The 20,143-nt window shown below is 37.9% G+C and overlaps 1 protein-coding gene across 4 annotated transcripts in view; it reads left to right on the top strand.

Annotated features, from left to right (window-relative positions):
• Positions 1-20,143, top strand: part of LOC122432573 (A disintegrin and metallopeptidase domain 3-like) — a 125,095-nt gene that overhangs the window by 72,637 nt on the left and 32,315 nt on the right. For 3 of the 4 annotated variants that reach the window (XM_043454590.1, XM_043454589.1, XM_043454591.1), the window contains exons 12-16: positions 9,323-9,509; positions 13,434-13,532; positions 16,574-16,769; positions 17,258-17,348; positions 17,634-17,814. In XM_043454590.1, coding sequence (XP_043310525.1) covers positions 9,323-9,509; positions 13,434-13,532; positions 16,574-16,769; positions 17,258-17,348; positions 17,634-17,814 — 754 coding nt within the window. The remainder of the gene's footprint in view (positions 1-9,322; positions 9,510-13,433; positions 13,533-16,573; positions 16,770-17,257; positions 17,349-17,633; positions 17,815-20,143) is intronic. The other variant, XM_043454592.1, reaches the window with a different exon arrangement.

The following is a 20,143-nucleotide window of genomic DNA, read 5'->3' as shown; positions in this document are numbered from 1 at the left end:
TTCACTTTCACTTTCAAAGCAGGTAATTAAAGGCAACATGGTTTGCATAAAAGTCAAGAGTCATGAAAAGTACAACTATAATATTGTGATAAGCTATATGTAACATAACAAGATATAAAATATACAAAGCATAAAACCTGTTGAGGAAAATAAATATATTCTAAGTCAAAATATAGAGTGCATTCAAAGCTTTGTTATCTACTTAGACTGTGAGAGATATATGTTGTTATGTGCAAGCCTCATGGTAACCATAAAACAAAAACAAAACACAATTCAAACCAAACCCAAAACCAAAAAAAAAAGAAAAATTGGGAACACAAAAGAGAAAAAAAAAGAAGGAATGCAGGAAGAGAGCAAGAGCAGAAGAAAGCATCAGAGGAACTACAAAATAGCCAGAAAAGAAGGGGCAAAATGACAGTAAGTTCATGCCATCAAAAATTACTTTTAAAGCAGATGTATCAAATTTTCCAGTCAAAAGACACAATGGATGATGAATGAAAGCAAGACCCACCACTCTCATACCTACAAGTTATTCCATGCAGGTGTAAAGACACACAAACTAAAACTGAAAAGATGGAAAAAGATATTCCACATAAATAGAAACCCAAAGAAAGCTGGAGTTAAGTATACTAATATCAGATAAAGTGGACTTTACAACAAATATGGATAGTAAGAGATAAAGAAGGGTACTGCTTACTGATATCAGGAACAATACAGGAAGAAGAAACAACATTTATTAATATATATATACACTCAACATTTGTTGTTTTATTGTTTAGTTACAAAGTCATGTCCAACTCTTTTGCAGCCTCATGGACTATAGCCCACCAGGCTCCTCTGTCCATGGGATTTCCCAGACTAGAATACTGGAATAGGTTGCCATTTCCTTCTCCAGGGTATCTTCCTGACCCAGGGATCAAACCCACGTCTCCTGCTTGGCAGACAGATTCTTTACTAATGAGCCACCAGGGAAGCCTGCACTCAACACAGAATCAACTAAATACATAAAGCAAACATGGACAGGAGTAAAAGGGAAGCAAACAGTAATACAATAATAGTAGGAGACTTTTAAGTGCCTATGCATTTCATCAGATAGACAATCCAGGCAGAATGTCAAAAAAGAAACATTGCCTGTAATGAAGCCTTAGGCCTGACAGATTGACCCATATTACAGAACATTCCACCCAACAGAAATAGAACTCACATTCTTCTCAAGTGTATTTGAAGCATTCTCCTGAATAGATCATATGTTAGACAACATATGATCATATGTTAGACAACAATAGATCATATGTTAGACAACAAAATAAGTTTCAACCAATTGAAGAATTTTGAAAACATATCCAACATCTTTTCTAACTCCAATAGTATAAACCTGGACATAAATTAAAAGAAGAAAACTGGAAAACTCAAAAACATGTGAAGACTATACAAGGTACCACTAAAAACCACGTGTCAACAAAGAAATCAAAGAAAACTCAAAAAGTACCTTGAAAGCAACAAAAATGGAAATACAACACAACTGAAATTTATGCCATGTAGACAAAGCAGTTCTAAGTAGAAGTTTATGGTGATAAATCACTATTTCAAGGAAAAGCTAAAAACAAAAAAACCATCCTAATCCATACAGAAAAAAAAAAGAACAAATGAAGTCCAAGTTAGTAGATGAAAGGAAGTATCAAAAGTCACAGTGAAAATAAATGAAATAGGGACTAAAAAGTTAATAGAAAAAGATCAATGAAGCCAAGAAATCATTCTCTGAGGAAATAAACAGGATTGACAAACTTAGCTTAAAACTCTTCAAAATAAGAGCAAAAAAGATTCAAATTTTAAAAATTAAAAATGAAAGACAATATGTTGCAACTAATACTACATAAAGCAAAAGACTCTAAGAGACTATTACCAACAATTATATGTGAACAATTTGGAAAATCTAAGAGAAATGAATAATAATCTAAGAACATAGAGTCTTCCAATACTGAATCATAAAGAAATATAAAACTTGAACAGATTGATTACCCATAAGTAGATTGAATCAGGAATCAAAAACCTTCCAGCAACCAAAAGTCCAGGAACACTGGTTTCCCTGGTGAGTTATTCAAAACATTCAAGAAGAATTCCTACAAATCTTCAAACTCTACTGAAAAATAGAAGAGGAGGGAAAATGTTCAATCAATATGAGGCCAGCACTGTTTTCATACTGAAACAAACAAGGATAGCTTGAAGAAAAATAAAAGAAATGTTATGGTTTTGATGAATTTTGATGCAAAAGTCTTCAGCAAAATATTAGCAAACCAAATTCAACAGTACACAGCCATAGGTAAGGTGTTGGAGGAGTAGGAGGGTGTGGAGTACATCTCTCTCCATGGATGATGCGTCAGGAATACACCTTCAGTTGCAGAAGTTCTCTCAGAACACCAGTTGAAAGTGGGCAGGAGTCCCTGACCACTGAAAAGGAATGTACAGGTCGATGCAAAACTTGGCAGGACAAAGGAGAGGAGAGTGATCAAGACTGAACCTGCATCCAGGGTAAAGGGGAACTGAAGCATCAGTCAGATCCCCACAGCAGGGCAATAGTTTGGGACAGTGGAGGCTGTAGGAGAAAAGCAGCTGATCTAGGACAGTCTGAATGGAATGAGAACCACACAGACAACCCTTGTGGCAGCCCCTCCCTTCCCTGGACAGGGACACAAGTCTCCCGGAATGTGTGGTAGCTGGGAGCTGGAGCATATAGACTGGAGAGCAATCTCAGGGTAAGGTCTGTTGTTGACTATGGGGAGACCACTTGAGGGGACGTCAGGGAGGAGAGTGTGGTGGAAATGCCTTTGGAGGAATTCCAGACAGCTGTGGCGGCAAGGCGATACTGCTGAGTCATGGGCAAGGGGGTGGAGTCATCCCTGTAGCCTCTCTCCCCACATGCCAGCACCAGCAACTGACCAGTTGTGGAAGACCCAGGGAGGGTGGCCTTTTAAGTACCTGATGCAGTGAGCAATAGAGAAGGACCCCAGCCAGGGGAGCTCTTCAAGTACCTCGTACACCAATAGAGAAAGGACCTCAGTCAGGGGAGGCATTTAAGTGCCTGACATGCTGAACAGCAGAGAAGGACCAGCCAGAAAGTCTCTTTGAGCGCCAGCTGCCTGAGGCTAGAAAAAGTCTCTAAGTGCTGTAGCTCCTGCGCCTGAGGCTGCCAGGGTCCCTGCAATCCAAGCAGCTGCACCACCTCCATTCTTAATTCTCAGTGAGACAAAGGTGCCAGAGGCTCGAAAATATCCTAGTAGCCCCATATCTCCTGTACCAACGGCTTCCGGCTCCCCTGGGTACCTGGCACTGTGTTCCAAGCTGCCACACGACCGCGACAGTAGATCCCCACTGCTGCAGGCTGCCAGAGGCTAGAGAGAACCCTAAGAGAACCATGTCTCCTACTCCCCTGACCTCCAGCTCCCCTGCATACCTGGAGCTGCCAGAGGACCTGAGATCCAAGCGGCCGCACCAGTTCCACACCTGGTCCTCACTGGAGCAGAGCCAAGCCCTCCAGGGCAGCCTCGGGAGCACACTGCTATGGACAACCCACATGTAGAGGTGGAGATAAAACCACGATTGAACCCCAGGGGCAGTGTGGCTTGGGAAGAGGATTGAAAACCTTCCTATCAACGGGACAAGCTGCAGGTTAAATCCAAGCAATCAACTAGGCAAACTCTGTGCCTATGAAATGCATAAAGGGACAATGAGAATTCCCACAGAACAGCAGACACTGACTCGGGCGGCTGTGGACATTGGAGGCAAGAATACACAGGTGTAGGGCCAGAATCTGAGCTGTCCCGAGAGCAGGTCCAGAGACCAGCTCAGTCCTGGAGGGCATCCTAGGGATGTCGAGGCAAACTGTAACTCACAGCGAGGAAAAGGACACTTGACAGCAGAGATCAGAGAAAAATTATTATTATATTCTGATTTGTTCTTCAAAGAAGACATACAGATTGCTAATAAACACATGAAAAGATGCTCAACATCGCTCATTATTAGAGAACTGCAAATCACAACTATAGTGAGATATCACCTCACACCAGTCAGAAGGACCGTCTTCAAAAATCTACAAATAATAACCGCTAGAGAGGGTGTGGAGAAAAGGGAAGCCTCTTACTCTGTTGGTGGGAATGGAAATCCATACAGCTGCTATAGAAGACAGTATGGAGATTCCTTAAAAAGCTAGGAATTAAACTACCATATGACCCAACAGTCCCACTACTGGGCATATACCTTGACAGAGCCATAATTGAAATAGACCCATGTACCCCAATGTTCACTGAAGCACTATTTCTGATTGCTGGGACATGGAAACAAGCTAGATGCCAATTGACTGATGAATGGATAAAGAAGCTGTGGTACATAAATACAAATGAATACTACTCAACCATAAAACGGAATGCATATGAGTCAGTGCTACTGAGGTGGATGAACGTAGAGCCATTAAAACAAAGTGAAGCAAGTCAGAAAGAGAAAACAAAGTATCATACATTAACATATATATATATATAATATATATATATATATATATATATGGAATCTAGAAAGATGGTACTGATGAACCTATTTGCAGAGCAGCAATGGAGACACAGACACAGAGAACAGAGTAATCGTCTCAGGGAAGGGGGCAAGGAGAGGGTGGGACAAATGGAGAGAGTAGCAGTGAAGCTTATTCACTACCACATGTCAAAGAGATAGCCAGTGGGAACTTTCTGTGTGACCCAGGGAGCTCAGACCAGGGCTCTGTGGCAACCTAGAAGGGTGAGATGGGGTGGGAGGTGGGAAGGAGTTTCAAGGGGGAGGGGCACATATATATGTGGCTGGTTCATGTTAATATATGGCAGAAACCAACATAATATTGTAAAGCAGTTATCTTTCAACTAAAAATAAGCAAGTTTTTAAAAATTCAACAGCACATTAAAGTGATCATATATCATGATAAGGGCTTCCCTGGTGGTGCTAGTGGTAAAGAATCCATCTATCAATGCAGGAGACTTACGAGATGAGGGTTTGATTCAGGGTCAGGAAGATCCCCTGGAGAAAGGCATGGCAACCCACTCCAGTATTCTTGCCTGAAGAATCCCATGGACGGAAAAGCCTGGTGGGCTTCAGTCCTTGAGGTCACAGAAATCAGCCAAGATCAAAGTGACTTGGCATGCACGCACACATAACATGAAGAGAGGGATTTATTTCAAGGGTGCAAGAGTGAGTCAACATCTATAACTCAATATGTTATACCCCAGTTACAAAAAATGATAAAAAAATATATTCATCTCAATAAATTTATAAAAAGTTTGAAAAAATTCAAATCCATTTACGATAAATACTCCTATCAAAGTAGACATGGTGGAATGTGCTTCAACTTAATATGGTTACATATGACAAACCACAGCTAACATCCTACTCAACAGTGCAGGGACTTCCCGGGCCATCCAGTGGTTAAGACTCTGAGCTTCTACTAAAGAAATCGTGGGTTCAGTCCCGGTCAGGAAACTAGGATCATGCTTGCTGCATGGGGTGGCCAAAATAAAAAATATTCAAAACAATAAAACACTGTAAAGATGGATGATTTCCTTCTAACATCTGGAAACAAGACAAGGTTGCACAGCCTTGCTGCTTTTATTCAAAATGGTATTGAAAGTCCTAGGCAGAGCAGTTAGGTGGTAGAGATAAAAATTATCTAAATCAGAAAGGAAAAGTAATACTGTCACTATATGCAGATGACATGATTTTGCACATAGAAAACCCTAAAGGACTCTACCAAAAACTGTCAGAAGTAATAAGCATATTCAGGGAAGTTACAGTATGCAAAATTAATATATAAAATACTTTGTATTGCTATATACTAAAAACAAATTATCAGGAGTACAGATTAAGAAAGCAATCCCATTTACAATAGCATCAAAAAGAATGAATTACTTAAAACAAATTTAAAGGCCAAGAAAGTGAAATATGTGTACTGAGAAATATAAGACATTGATGAAAGGAATTAAATAATATGCTAGGAAACAAAAAAAAATACTTCATGCTCATGTATTGGAAGAATTAATATTGTTAAAATATCCATATTAGAACTGGAAAAGGTCAATCCTTATCCCAATTTCCAAGAAGGGTGGTAAAAAAGAGTGTCCCAACCATAGGATAATTGCACTCATCTCCCATGCTAGTAAGTTCATGCTTGAAGTCTTGCATGCTAGGCTTCAGTATTATGCAAACTAAGAACTTTCAGATATCCAAGCTGGGTTTAGAAAAGGCAAAGGAACCAGAGATCAAATTGCTAACATCCGCTGGATCAGAGAGAAAACAAGGGAATTCCGGAAAAACATCAACCTCTGTTTCATCAATTGGGCTAAAGCTTTTGACTGTGTGGATCATAATAAACTGTGGAAAGCTCTTAAAGAGACAGGAATACTAGACCATCTTACCTGTCTCCTGAGAAACCTTATGCGGGTCCAGAGACAACAGGTAGAACCTTGTATGGAACAACTGATTGGTTCAAGATGGGAAAAGAAGAGTATGACAAGACTGTCTGCTGTCATCCTGTTTGTTTAACCTATACGCTTAGCACATCTTGAGAAATGCCAGGCTGAATGAGTCACAAGCTGGAATCAAGATAGGCGGGGGAAACATCAACAACCTCAGATATATGGATGGTACCACTCTAATGGCAGAAAGTGAAGAGGAACTAAGGAACTAGAGAGCCTCATGATGAGGGTGAAGGAGGACAGTGAAAGAGCCAGCTTAAAATGTAATATTAAAAAATAAACTAAGATCATGGCATCAGGCTCCATGACTTCATGGCACATACAAGGGGAAAAAGTGGAAGCAGTGACAGATATCCTCTTCTTGGGCCCTAAGAACTTTGTGGATGGTGACTGGAGCCATGAAATCAGAAGACAATTGCTCCTTGGTAGGAAAAAAAAAAAGTGAAGTTGCTCAGTAGTGTCCAACTCTTTGTGACCCCATGGACTGTGGCTTACCAGGCTCCTCTGTTGATGGAATTTTCCAGGCAAGGGTACTGGGGTGCGTTGCCATTTCCTTCTCCAGAGGATCTTCCCAACCCAGGGATCGAGCCCAGGTCTCCCACATTGCAGGCAGCCACTTTACCGTCTGAGCCACCAGGGAGAATGTGTCAAACCTAGACTGTGTGTTGAAAGCAGAGACATTACTCTGCCGACAAAGGTCCATATAGACAGGGCTATAGCCTTCCCAGTGGTCATCTACACTTGTGAGAGCTGGACCATAAAGAAGGCAGAGCAGCAAAGAATTGATGCCTTCAAACTGTGGTGCTGGAGAAGATTCCTGAGAGTCCGTTGGACAGCAAGGAGATCAAACCAGTCAATCTTAGGGGAGATCAACACTGAATACTCATTGTAAGGACTGAAACTGAAGCTGAAGCTCCAGTATCTTGGGCATCTGATGCGAACATCCAGCTCATTGAAAAAGTCCCTGATGCTGGGAAAGATTGAGGACAGAAGAATAAGAGGGCATCAGAAGATGAGATGGCTGGATGGCATCACCAACACAGTGGACATGAACTTGGGCAAACTTTGGGAGATTGTGAGGAACAGGGAGGCCTGGCGTTTTGCAGTTTGCAAAGAGTTGGACACACCTGGGTGACTGAACAGCAACAATCTATATTATCCAAATCCATCTGCACCTTCAATATAATCCCTATTCAAATTGCAATGGTAATTTTCCCAGATATAATATAAACAATCCTAAAATTTGAACGGACCCTGAATAGCCCTAGTAATCTTGAGAAAGAACAAAGTTGGAGACATCATGTGTCTGATTCCAGGACTAAGATAGACAAGATACAAAGAGCCATGAGCATTTGTGTCAGAATATAAGAAGTTGTTCAAAGAATTTGGATATGTGCCCCATGGACACAAAGCAGTTTGAAGGAGTCTTCCAACAGGCAAATCCAGGACAATCTGAAAACCATATGTAATGTTAACTAAGGATTAAAACCCCTTTTAGTGTACTAGGAAAATTTGAGTCTATATTCATATAAATACATGAAAATATTATTTTGAAGTAGATAAATATATTGAATGGATATAGTAAACTAAGGTTATAAAAGATACATATAATAGTGAATATATTGAAAATATAACTAAAAAGGATATATACACGTAAAACTTCTCCTCAAATAATTATTAAGAGATAAGGAGAGAAAGAGATGTTAGAGTATAGACTTTAATCACCTAATCAAAATGACTTTTTTCAAAAAGATAACAAGTAGGAATCATGTGCTGTTAGGATGCAATGGAGCAGACACACTCAGCAACACTTCTGTGATGCGTTTAACAAGATACATAACCTCAGTCTAAGTATCGGGAAGCATTTCATAAACCTAAACTGAAGCACATTTTCCCAAATACTCAGCCTGCGACTATAAAACTTTTGAATGTCAGAAATGCCACAAAAAAAAATGTAGTCAACTAAACTAAGGAGATAGGAGTACTATGCAGTCGTTGTTTCTGAAGTGGATCTTTTTGTGTAGAGTGCCAGTCCCGTGATGAAGGGGAAATTTGAACCTGATAAAAGAATTAGATGTTAACAACATATCTGTTTATTGAAGGTCTGCTATTGAAGGTCTGTTTTAAGAGAATTTTATTCTCTATAAGAGTTACACATTAAAATTTTTTTATTATTCAACTAGTTTAGGAAACAAAATTTGTTTCTCATGTCATTTCTCTAAGTGTGAGTTTATTACTAAATTAAACAAAAACCCATTAAACAGTGCACTAGAAATATAGAAATATCAAACTAGAGAGAATCTAGGGTTTATGCATTCTCTACACTTAATGTTGAGTTGTTTTGATTTTGTTACCAAAGTAAAAATAATTCTAACTTTTAATTAATGCAATCAATCATCGTGTTTATTCTTTCGGTTTTTGATATTATCCCTAGTATATGTATCATTTTCTTAATAATAATTAGTTCTTCTTACTATAATGATTATAATCTTGACAGTGTTGTCAATAATAAGGAAAGTAATAAACAGTTATAAGTTGTACTTAAATAAAGCCTTTTTGTCAACAAGCACTGTTTTGTTTAACATATTCTCAATCATGCAACCTCCTTAACATCCTCTATTTATTAGATGTCTGGAATATTGAATTAGAATAGAAATGAGCTTATTCTTTAATTACTAATTGGATTAAAAATAAAGCACTCTCCATCTTGGCTGTTCTCTAAGTGAAGAAGTAAATAATTCACAGCATGTTATTGAAGAGTGTTCCTTTGATACTGATTGTATTCGTTTTAACTAAGAAATACAATTTAATTTTAGACCTTCCCACGGCATAAAGTTTTTTAGCAGTTGCAGCATAGATGAATTTAAACATACAACTTCACAGCCTAAATTTGAATGTCTTCAGAACCAAACAGTTCCAAAAGTGGTTCCACAAGGAAGAACTTCAATTTGCGGCAATGGGATTTTGGAACCACCTGAGCAATGTGACTGTGGGGCCAAGGAGGTTAGTGAAGAAGACTGATGTTTGTTTCTGTGTTTGTCACGTAATCTGACAAATGTAGAGGTGACATAAAGGGGGAAAACTTAAAAAGAATTGTACCATATAGTGAGCATCTAAGATGGGAAGATTGGGGCATGTGATAACTGGCTTATCCAGAATTTGAAGTTGAAGAATTTAAGAATAGGGTAAGTGCAGCATGGGTTGAATGAAGATTTTCCTTACTGCATAAATATTACCCATCTTTTTGTATCATAAACATCAATTCCAACAATAGTGTAATCATCACCTAAATCATCCATGAATTCCTTTAAAATGACTGATTTAGATCACTGAGTTGTTAAATGTATGCTGTTCACATCATCTTCCTATTTCAGTCCTTGCATTGGGGGAAATTTGTTTTTTTTAGCTTGGTTTCACAAAATTGAGTTAAAGAGCAGAGACATCACTTTGCCCACAAAGAACTGTATAGTCAAAGCCTTGGGTTTTCCAGTAGTCATGTATGGATGTGAGAATTGGACCATAAAGAAGGCTGAATACCAAAGAATTTATACCCTTGAATTATAAAGTTGGAGAAGACTCTTGAGAGTCCTTTGAACTGCAAGGAGATCAAACCAGTCAATTCTAAAGAAAATCAACTCTGAATAGTCATTGGAAAGACTGACACTAAAGCTGAAGTTCCAATACTTTGGCCACCTGATGCAAAAAACCGACTCATTGAAAAATACCCTGATGCTGGGAAAGATTGAAGGCAGGAGGAGAGGGGGACAACAGAGGATGAGATGGTTGGATGGCATCACCGACTCAATGGATATGAGTTTGAGCAGGCTCTGAGAGATGGTGAAGGACAGGTAAGCCTGGCATACTGCAGTCTATGGGGTTGCAAAGAGTCAGACACAAGTGAGCAACTGAACTGAACTGATAGGTTCATGGATTATAATAAATGCACCACCACGTCTGTTAAATTTCCAGTGTTGTGTGATTCTTTTTGGTCAACTCTCATCTCTTATTTTGAAGTCTCTTTTTATGAATATTCTTGAGCATATAAACCACCAGTTATCAGTCAGTTCAGTCACGAAGTTGTGTCCGACTCTTTGAGACCCCATGGACTTCAGCACGCCAGGCTTCCCTGTCCATCATCAACTCCCGGAGCTTGCTGGGTCTCATGTCTATCGAGTCAGTGATGCCATCCAACCATCTCATCCTCTGTTGTCCCCTTTTCCTCCCGCATTCAATATTTCCCACCATCAGGGTCTTTTCCAATGATTCATTTCTTCGCATCAGGTGGCCAAAGTAGTGGAGTTTCAGGTTCAGCATCAGTTCTTCCAATGAACACCCAGGACTGATCTCCTTTAGGATGTACTGGTTGGATCTCCTGGCAGTCCAAGGGACTCTCCAGAGTCTTCTCCAACACCACAGTTCAAAAGGATTGATTCTTTGGTGCTCAGGTTTCTTTATAGTCCAACTCTCACATCCATACATGGCTACTGGAAAAACCATAGTTTTGACTAGACAGGCCTTTATCAGCAAAGCAATGTCTCTGCTTTTTAATATGCTGTCTAGGTTGGTCATAGCTTTTTTTCCAAGGAGCAAGAGTGTTTTCATTTCATGGCTGCAGTCACCATCTGCAATGATTTTGGAGCTCAAACCAGTAAAGTCTTTCACTGTTTCCATTGTTTCCCCATCTATTTCCCATGAAGTGATGGGACCAGATGCCATGATCTTAGTTTTCTGAATGTTGAGTTTTAAGCCTACTTTTTCACTCTCTTCTTTCACGTTCATCAAGAGGCTCTTTAGTTCCTCTTCACTTTCTGCCATAAGGGTGGTGTCATCTGCGTGTCTGAGGTTATTGATATTTCTCCTGACAATCTTGATTCCAGCTTGTGCCTCATCCAGTCCAGCATTTTGCATGATGTACTCTGCAAATAAGTTAAATAAGCAGGATGACAGTATACAGCCTAATGTACTCCTTTCCCAATTTTGAACCAGTCTGCTGTTCCATGGTTGGTTCTTGACCTGCATACAGATTTCTCAGGAGGCAGGTCAGGTAGTCTAGTATTCCCATCTCTTTCAGAATTTTCCACAGTTTTTTGTGATCCACACAATCAAAGGCTTTAGCATAGTCAATGAAGCAGAAGTAGATGTTTTTCTGGAGTTCTCTTGCTTTTTCTATGATCCAGTGGATGTTGGCAAATCTAGGTCTTTAGTCTGGATTTCCATTATATATTGAGTGCTGTCAAAATATACTCTCTACTGTAGGTGTTCTCTTTGATTCTAGATTTTTGATATTAGGCTACCACGTCACTGATTTTTGTTTCATTTTCCCCAATATTAATATTTAGTGAGGGTTTAATATTCTATCTTTACTAAATTCGCTTGTTGTTTTTCATTAACATATTTATATTGTGAAACATAACACATTCTTCTTAATAATGAAACATGAAATATATAAAAATGATTATTATCTGATTCTTATAGGTATTACAAGTGTTAAATAGGAATAGAATTTGAGATATACTTTACTAACATGACATTAGTGTAACTGCATAATGTTTCATTTTATAAAGGACATTATATAAGTATTGAGGTATAATAAAATATCAGTAATAAATTACTATTTTATAAGAGAATAATACATTATTTAATTTTGGCAGAACAGATATATTCCCCTTATAGTTACATTTACAACATACTACTCAAAATACTTACAGTAAAATAAAAATACATATATGTAGATATATATTTATATGTATAACAGAAACATTTTGCACCTTCACATATTTACTGGGGTTAATGTGGAAGAAAATTTTATACAGAAGCTCTTAGAACAAATCACAAAAGAAGAGTGGCAATTTTCAGATTTCACAATATCACAGTAACAAAAATATTTTTAAAACCTGCCAAAATAGAAATAAGTTGTCATGACAAATTGCAAAACGATATAAAATATATTAGTGGCTAGGGGTTAATAGTATTAACATAAAAGTGCTTAGAAATAAAGGAAATAAATAGAATACCTCAACAAAAAGTATGCATAAACATATAAAATAAACTAAATTGAGCAGATATGTGAAATTGAAACAGATATAAACAGTTATTTGTACCTATTCACTTTATTCATTTTAAAATATTATCAGTCATATCATATCACTCTTACACTTACTAGATAACTCTGTAAAAAGAAGGAAATAAATGTGTGTTATGAAAGAGCTCTTAACATTTTTTAATTCTTTGAACGAATAACTTTTAGAATCAATCTTTAATATACAAGAACTAAAAAGTGAAAAATGTTTCTTTGAAATGAAACAACCACAATATGCTGTTATTATTTAGAAACCTCTATTTTGTCACATCCAAATATTTTTATATAGTCACAGAATATCTTGAGGCAAATTGATAAGATAGATAAGTAGTTTTCTAGTGGCTCAGACAGTAAAGAACCTGCCTGCAATATGGGAGACCCAGGTTCGATCCTGGCTTAGGAAGATCCCTTGGAGAAGGGAACAGCTACCCACTCTAGGATTCTGGCCTGGAGAATTCCATGAACAGAGGAACCTGGTAAGGCTACAGCCGATGGGGTCACAAAGAGTTGGACACGACTGAGCAAGTAATGCACACATACACAGACACACACAAATGAAAAAAAACTCAAAATTTATTGTCCATATATTTATGAACACAAAAAGATTGAGATAAATTGCATTGCATTTTTAACAGTCAAATTCTTGAGCATAGAATCATGAGTGATTCCGTTACCACTTTTTTCTATATCAAAATACATTGTTTAGGTGAAGTGGTGTTAAAAATAGATACAGATATAAAAATTATACTGTGATGGTAATTAGAGACATGTCTTAAGATATTATGACAATAAGTAAAATGATTTAGTTCAAAATTCCTTTTATTTAACTTGATTACCTTTGCTTTCAGAGCTGCGAGCATCTTAAATGCTGTGATCCTTTAACCTGCGCACTGCTTGGAAACGCGGACTGTGGTTCTGGACCATGTTGTGGAAAAAAATCTTGTACGGTAAGTTTTCAGAATATTGCCTTGTTTTCTTCCATGAAATTCTTGCTTTTGTGGGATTTTTAACTTTTTTTCACATAATTTTTACTCATCATTCAAATATATTACCATATGTTCTTGATTCATACACAGTTGATTTCAGAATTGAGAGGTCTCTAGATCTTTTCCAATCAAATTTTTAGCCCTGCCTCTAACCTTATTGTTTCTATCTCTCCTCAGAACCCATCCTATCATGCCATTTAATAATAATTTCAGGTAATTTGGGTGTTGTGAGTTCCTCTTGGTCATAATTGAATGTAGCTCCTCACAATCTATGACAAAATTATGAATAAGCCACCCAACACACACTTGAGATACAAAATTTGAATAAACAGACAATTATAATAGCAACCCCTCGCTTTGGAAGTAGCAGAAAAAAGGAATCCATAGCGAATAGTCAGCAATATGCAGCATATCTAATACTGAAGATTAGCTTTGTCAATCACTCACTGAATCCTCGACTTCCCTTGGGAAGTTTTTCCTTCAATGTTCCTTCATAGCCACCTCTGATAGGAGACCAGGTAAGTTCTCTGTTCTAGGGATTGCTTCATTTTAGCAACTCATCTTTCTTTGTGTCACTTTCAGGAGGCTACGACATACATAAATGCTGACTGATTAGAGGTTTTGTTGTCAGGTTTGCTTTTCCACTGTCAATGGAAATCTCTCCCCACATCATTTTACCCTGTTCTCTGCATGTTCTTTTCCACTCAGTGGGCTAGTTCTTAAAGCCAATGTTCATTTGTTTCAAAGCACATTAATGTAGAGGCCAGCCTAGGGTTTCCACTTCTTAGCAATAAACTGTGTTGTTCTTTCCTTCCCCAGAACTCTCATCTTTCTCTTTGTCTCCAAATCAGTGAGACTGAGCAGTTGAAATTTCTAAACAGTCCATTTCCATCTGGGCTCCCCAGGTGGTGCTAGTGGTCAAGAGCCTGCCTGCCAGGAGAATCCCATGGACAGAGGGGCCTGGCTCCTGCAATCCACAGGGTTACAAAGGGCTGGAGATGACTGAAGTGACTTAGTACACACCCACTATTGCCCTCTACCTACATCTCAAAGGATAATTCTTTGCAACAGAGAATATTCCTGGATTTGGTCCAGTGAAAATTCATAGTATAAGTTGCTAGGGAGAGATTCAGGGTAACAGCAGTGAATTCTATAAAGAAGTTCCAACTAAAACCTGTAACTCCAGCTATCATCTTTTGTTTTTAGCATTCAGGACTGCATTTATTGATCTGTCGAAGGTAGCCCTGGACAGCCTTTTCATTTTTCACACTTGAGGGAACCTGTGACTCAATTCTAGTTCTGGGAATGTACCCACTGCCACCATCTGCCCAGGACCTTTCCGCCTCACTCTTGAAGCATGCGTCAATGTCCTATGTTAGTTCCCATTAACTTTCTCACATATTATAGCATAAAATCTAGCTTTTGCTGTCTTTTCAAGGGTCGCAGGTGCCTCTCTTATTAGTGACCATAAGCTTAAAAGGCTTTTTATTGTTTTACCTGTCTACTTTCCATTCTAGCTTCCACTGACATGGTCTGAAATCTAATGATTTGATCCAGTGTTTTTTTCTTATAATTTTTCAGTTTAGATGAACACAAGTCCCAGTGCAAAGATATGGAGACCAATACTTTAACCTGCTGTTATCTGACACATAATGGGGACTAGCGTGTTTTAGTCAGTACCCAGACTCTCCTCTCTGAAGTTTTAAGGAGTTGTGTCTGGTACTGCTCACCAGCACTTGTCCTGGGTCAGCTGTGTCTTGATGATGAGCAGACAAGCAAAGAATAAGAAACAAGCACTCAGGAAGCTGACATACGACATGAGGTCAGCGTCATGCTCAAGGGAATCTTTGCTTAAAATAGAAACAACAAGATTCTTGTGCTCTACATCATTTGGATATCCTTGCTTTTCCTTGGCGGTTCTCAGACGAGCTTTTCCTGTATGCAGTACTGAAAGCTCAGTGCAATTCCTGGCTTTTCTCGTCCACATTGTACGGTATTTCAGAAGAGCAGAGGGATCCCCTCTTTCCACAACTATGCCCACCCCTGGAAGTGGCAGAAGCCCTGACCCACCATTACATTCTAAGTTAAATTTCCCACCACTGTGTCTAGGGAAAGTTTTCCTATTGTCATTCTGAGTCAGAAGCAGTTTCACAGTAGAAGTGGAATTAGTCCAGAAAAGAAAATTACTTGAAGGCCAAAAGGACAGGGGTGTCCACTAAGAAACATTTTAGAAACCTGGAAAGACCAGCATCTGAGTTAGTTAAAATATTTCAGGAGTGCAATGGATTAGTCCCCAACAATCGAAGGTTGAAAAACAGATATGGGTCGTGTCATCTCAGATATTTTCTGTTTATCTTGAAGTGAATATTCAGGATAACCACAGCACTGTAACTGTGAGTACTTTGGCTAGAGCCATTTTTAAATTGAAGTGCACATCACACAGTGAAAATGTAGCCGTTTTCAAGTGCATTTAGTGCCTTGAGTGGCACTTAGGGCATTCGCAGCGTTGTGCAGCCACCGCCTTGACCTGGTTCCACAGCCGCTTCCTCACCCAAACAGGAGACCCCGACCCGTGACGCACCTGCTCTCCTCTCTCCCTTCCCCTCAGTTCCTGGCAACCAGCACTGCATTCGGCCTCTATGGATTTCCCTACTCTGGACATTTCATAGAACTAGAACCACACAGTGGGAACCCTTGCGTCTGGTTTCTTCACTAAATACAGTGTTTCCGAGTTGCAGTCACCTTGTAGCATGCATCAGTACTCCATGCCTTTACGCGGCTGAACACGTTCCATTGTCCATACCATAGTTTGTTTACACATTAGTAGGCATTTGGGTTCTTTCCAAACTCTTTCACCAGAACTTTTAAGCAAATTTATGGCTTAAGCACTTACAGATGTAATGGTAATGATAATGATAGCTACAAATTCAATGCTGTTATTTAATATTTCTACATTTGTTTTACTATTTCAAAGCAAATATGTGTTTTTCCTTTTCTCACAGGTACTTGATAGAGGAATACTGTGTAGGAAAAGCATTGATCCATGTGATTTTCCAGAATTTTGCAATGGGGAGTCTGAATTTTGTGTACCTGATATAAGAGCTGCCGACTTACAAACATGCAATAATAAATCTTCCTATTGCTTTGGAGGAATATGCCAAGATAGAACGAAGCAGTGCGAGGATTTATTTGGAAAATGTAATAATTTATCTTTTCTTCTGAGCTTTATTTTTAAACTATATTTTTCTAAAGTCAGTAAAACACCAAAATAAAAAGGACTGTTAGTTAAATCCAAATTTGAACATAAAATTGAAATCAATGTAACTTTGAACTATGTCAAGAGGTAAAACAGACCCAATAAGAACAGGAGAAAATGAATAGGATTTTAGTCAAATTTGATGTGGTTGGGAGAAAGTGAGTAGAATTTAGAATTGAAGATAAGAGAGAGTGCAGAAGACTAGGATTTCTTAATTATTTCTGCTCTGTCATACCAGCTCTCCTATTCTTAAGTGGGTAGTTTTCAGTAAGTGTTTCTTTTTCTTGTATAGCCAAATAGATAATACTGAAATTTGTAATAGATGACATTTACTAGGCATTGTTGTTTAGATATTTCAATATTAATTTAACACAGTTTTAGTTTTTAGTTTTTTAAAGATGAGTAATTGGGAATTTGCTTATGTTTTTAGTTGCTAAAGAATCTAGCTATCAGTGTACACAGGAAGTGAATTTTCTTAATGATTTATTTGGAAACTGTCGAGGACGTCCTTGTTATTTTCAGTATGTATTTAGAAATTTATACATTTTTCAAATGCCTGTGTGAGTGTCTGTGTGTGTATACTGCCAAGAGTCACTTAACCCAAATGAAAGATTAACCTGGTTTATACAGATGAATTTATATGTTGCTCTTTATTAGTTGGTGTATGTTCTGAATAGCTTTGGTGTTATGATCTCAGTAACATTTTGAATTATCCTCATATTTTGTGCTGTTTTTTTTTTATCTAATCTCTTGTGTCTCTAAGAGACCTACGGGTATTAACAGCTTTTTTTTTTAATATATTGTAGCCAGCTCCTTTGTGGAAAGTTAGTTTGCCACTGGACACATTCACTTATAGTAGCAAGGGATGACATTGATATTCAGTATACCTACCTTGAAGGCCATATATGTATGTCAGCAAGTTTCAGAGTTCATGTACAGTCAGACCCTACTATTACAAATAATGGAACCATGTGTGATGAGGAGAAGGTAAATAAAAATTTTACTTGATTCTATATATAGTGTATGGATGTCTGAGTGTGTGTGTGTTGAGAGAGAGGGAGAGAGAGAAAGAGCTTAAGATTTTTTAATTTGCAATTAATGGTATAAATTTGGTTACTATATCATCATAAAATTAAAAGGTCACTTTCTATTGGCTAAAGGAACATTTGCTTCACTGACCATCTTTTTATTGTGAATTTTGGTAGAGTTAGTTGAATTTGTTTTGTCACATTTGAGCATCTAAACTTGTCCAGTAGGCAAGGATCTGGTCTGCGACAGTTTGTGTAATCAAAGAACAAAAAGTATCAAATAATACTTGAAAAAAATGGGTCAGAACAAACCGAATAATGAGAAAAACAAGGAAAACCAAAAAAAAAAAAAGCCAACATTTAGCATTGCAGTATTTGACTAGAATTAAATTGCAATGAAACAAAAACATTTTCTCACTAGCCTACTCCCCTAGTTCTTTCTTCAAAAACATAACATACTTGTTTAACACTGGACCCTTCTACAAGGTACACTAATAAAACAGAGTTTGAGTTTTATGTATTTGTCTTTTTCTTAAATACTTTGATAAACATAAAGAATTTTTAAAAACAGTGCCATTAAAAGCTAGTACATGAAAGTAAAAAGGGAAACAATTATTTCACATTTTAATTAAAAAATTACAATAAGATACAATATTTTTTAAAAATGAAGAATAGAGGAAATTGGAAGTGAATAGTAACCTTCTCTCAGAATGGCAAAAGGTAGTCTCACATAAATATAATGGCTTCCCTGATAGCTCAGCTTGTAAAGAATCTACCTACAATGCAGGAGACCCCAGTTCGATTCCTGGGTTGGGAAGATCCCCTAGAAAAGGGATAAGCTACCCATTCCAGTATTCTTGCCTGAAGAATTCCATGGACAGAGGAGTCTGGCAGGCTACAGTCCATGAAGTTGCAAAGAGTTGGACAAGACTGAACAGCTTTCACTTTCAATCACAAAGGAACATACTGATGTTGACTGCATTACGAAGTAATATGTTATCCCTCTAAGCATCATTTAAAACAAAATGCAATAATCTTTACCATAAATATGGCAGAGTAATATGTAAAATTATCAACTAATTTAATTATTCATTAATTAGAAAAAAGTAATAAAATTGTATAATAGTATAATGTGGTTTAACAAACACAAGAAAATTAATTTGGCCTTTTCCATTGGTTTCTGGCCCAGAGCTCCTAAACCTTAGAATTTCCTGACTGATAGGAATATTTGGTGTTATTCATAATGAGATTCATCTAAAGAAACCTGAGTTTATGCTAATGAGATAATAGGGTGGTGCCTCTTGATGCTTCAGAGTATGCTGGTTACCAGAAAGACCAATTGATTAATGGGTTAGAGCTTTAAGCTCCACTGACAGCATCAATAAACAGAGTGATATGGCTGGAGATTGGACTCTGTAAAACTTTTTCAATGATTAGACTCAAGATAGTTTGTAAGTTGGTGAACACAGTGTACTGTAATGAGGATGTGCCTGGAGAGGACATGGAGACGATGACTTTCCTCTTGCCCGACAACATAGCTTGACCTCTGCATCTCTTCCATTTGGCTATACCTGAATTATATTCCTTCCCATAAATTAGTAAACATAAGTGAAGTCTTTCTCTGAGTTCTGTGAGCCAAATTAGGAAATTATCAAACCTGAGAGGGAGCCATGGGAACCTCCAATTCATAACCAGTTGGTCAGAAGGATAAAGACTTGAACCTGGTGTCTGAAATGAGAAGAGTCTTGTGGGACTGAGCCCTTTAACTAGTAGAATTTGATTCAACTGCAGATAGAGTGTGTCAGAATGAGTGGAACTGAATTCTTGGACACTTGGTTGGTATCAGAGTCATAGGTATCAGGTATCTTAGTGGATATACCCCCACTATGTGTGTGTGTGTGTGTGTGTATGTGTGTGTGTGTGTGTGTGTGTATAGATATGCACATCTGTGTGTACCCCAATATATATGTACGTGTGCACACCCACACTTACTCCAGTATAAATGTACATGTACACACACATCCATACCCCCAGTATATATGTATCTGTGTGCACACACACATACCCCAGTATATATATATACATGTGTACACACACATACCCCAGTATACATGTACATGTGCACACACACACACATACTGTAGTGTTTATCAGTACAAGAAAATCATGAAATTGAACATATGACTAAGAAACATGAAAATGTTCTAACTTAACCTGTGATTAAATAAATTAAAAGTAACTGAATATTCAGCTATTGTTTGTGTTATGATTTTGACATCAAAAATAAC

Source organism: Cervus canadensis, chromosome 31 (genome assembly GCF_019320065.1).
Source record: "Cervus canadensis isolate Bull #8, Minnesota chromosome 31, ASM1932006v1, whole genome shotgun sequence".
Classification (NCBI taxonomy): Eukaryota; Metazoa; Chordata; class Mammalia; order Artiodactyla; family Cervidae; genus Cervus; species Cervus canadensis.
The sequence above is the reverse complement of the archived record's forward strand: the minus strand, read 5'-3'. Positions and strand labels throughout refer to the sequence as shown.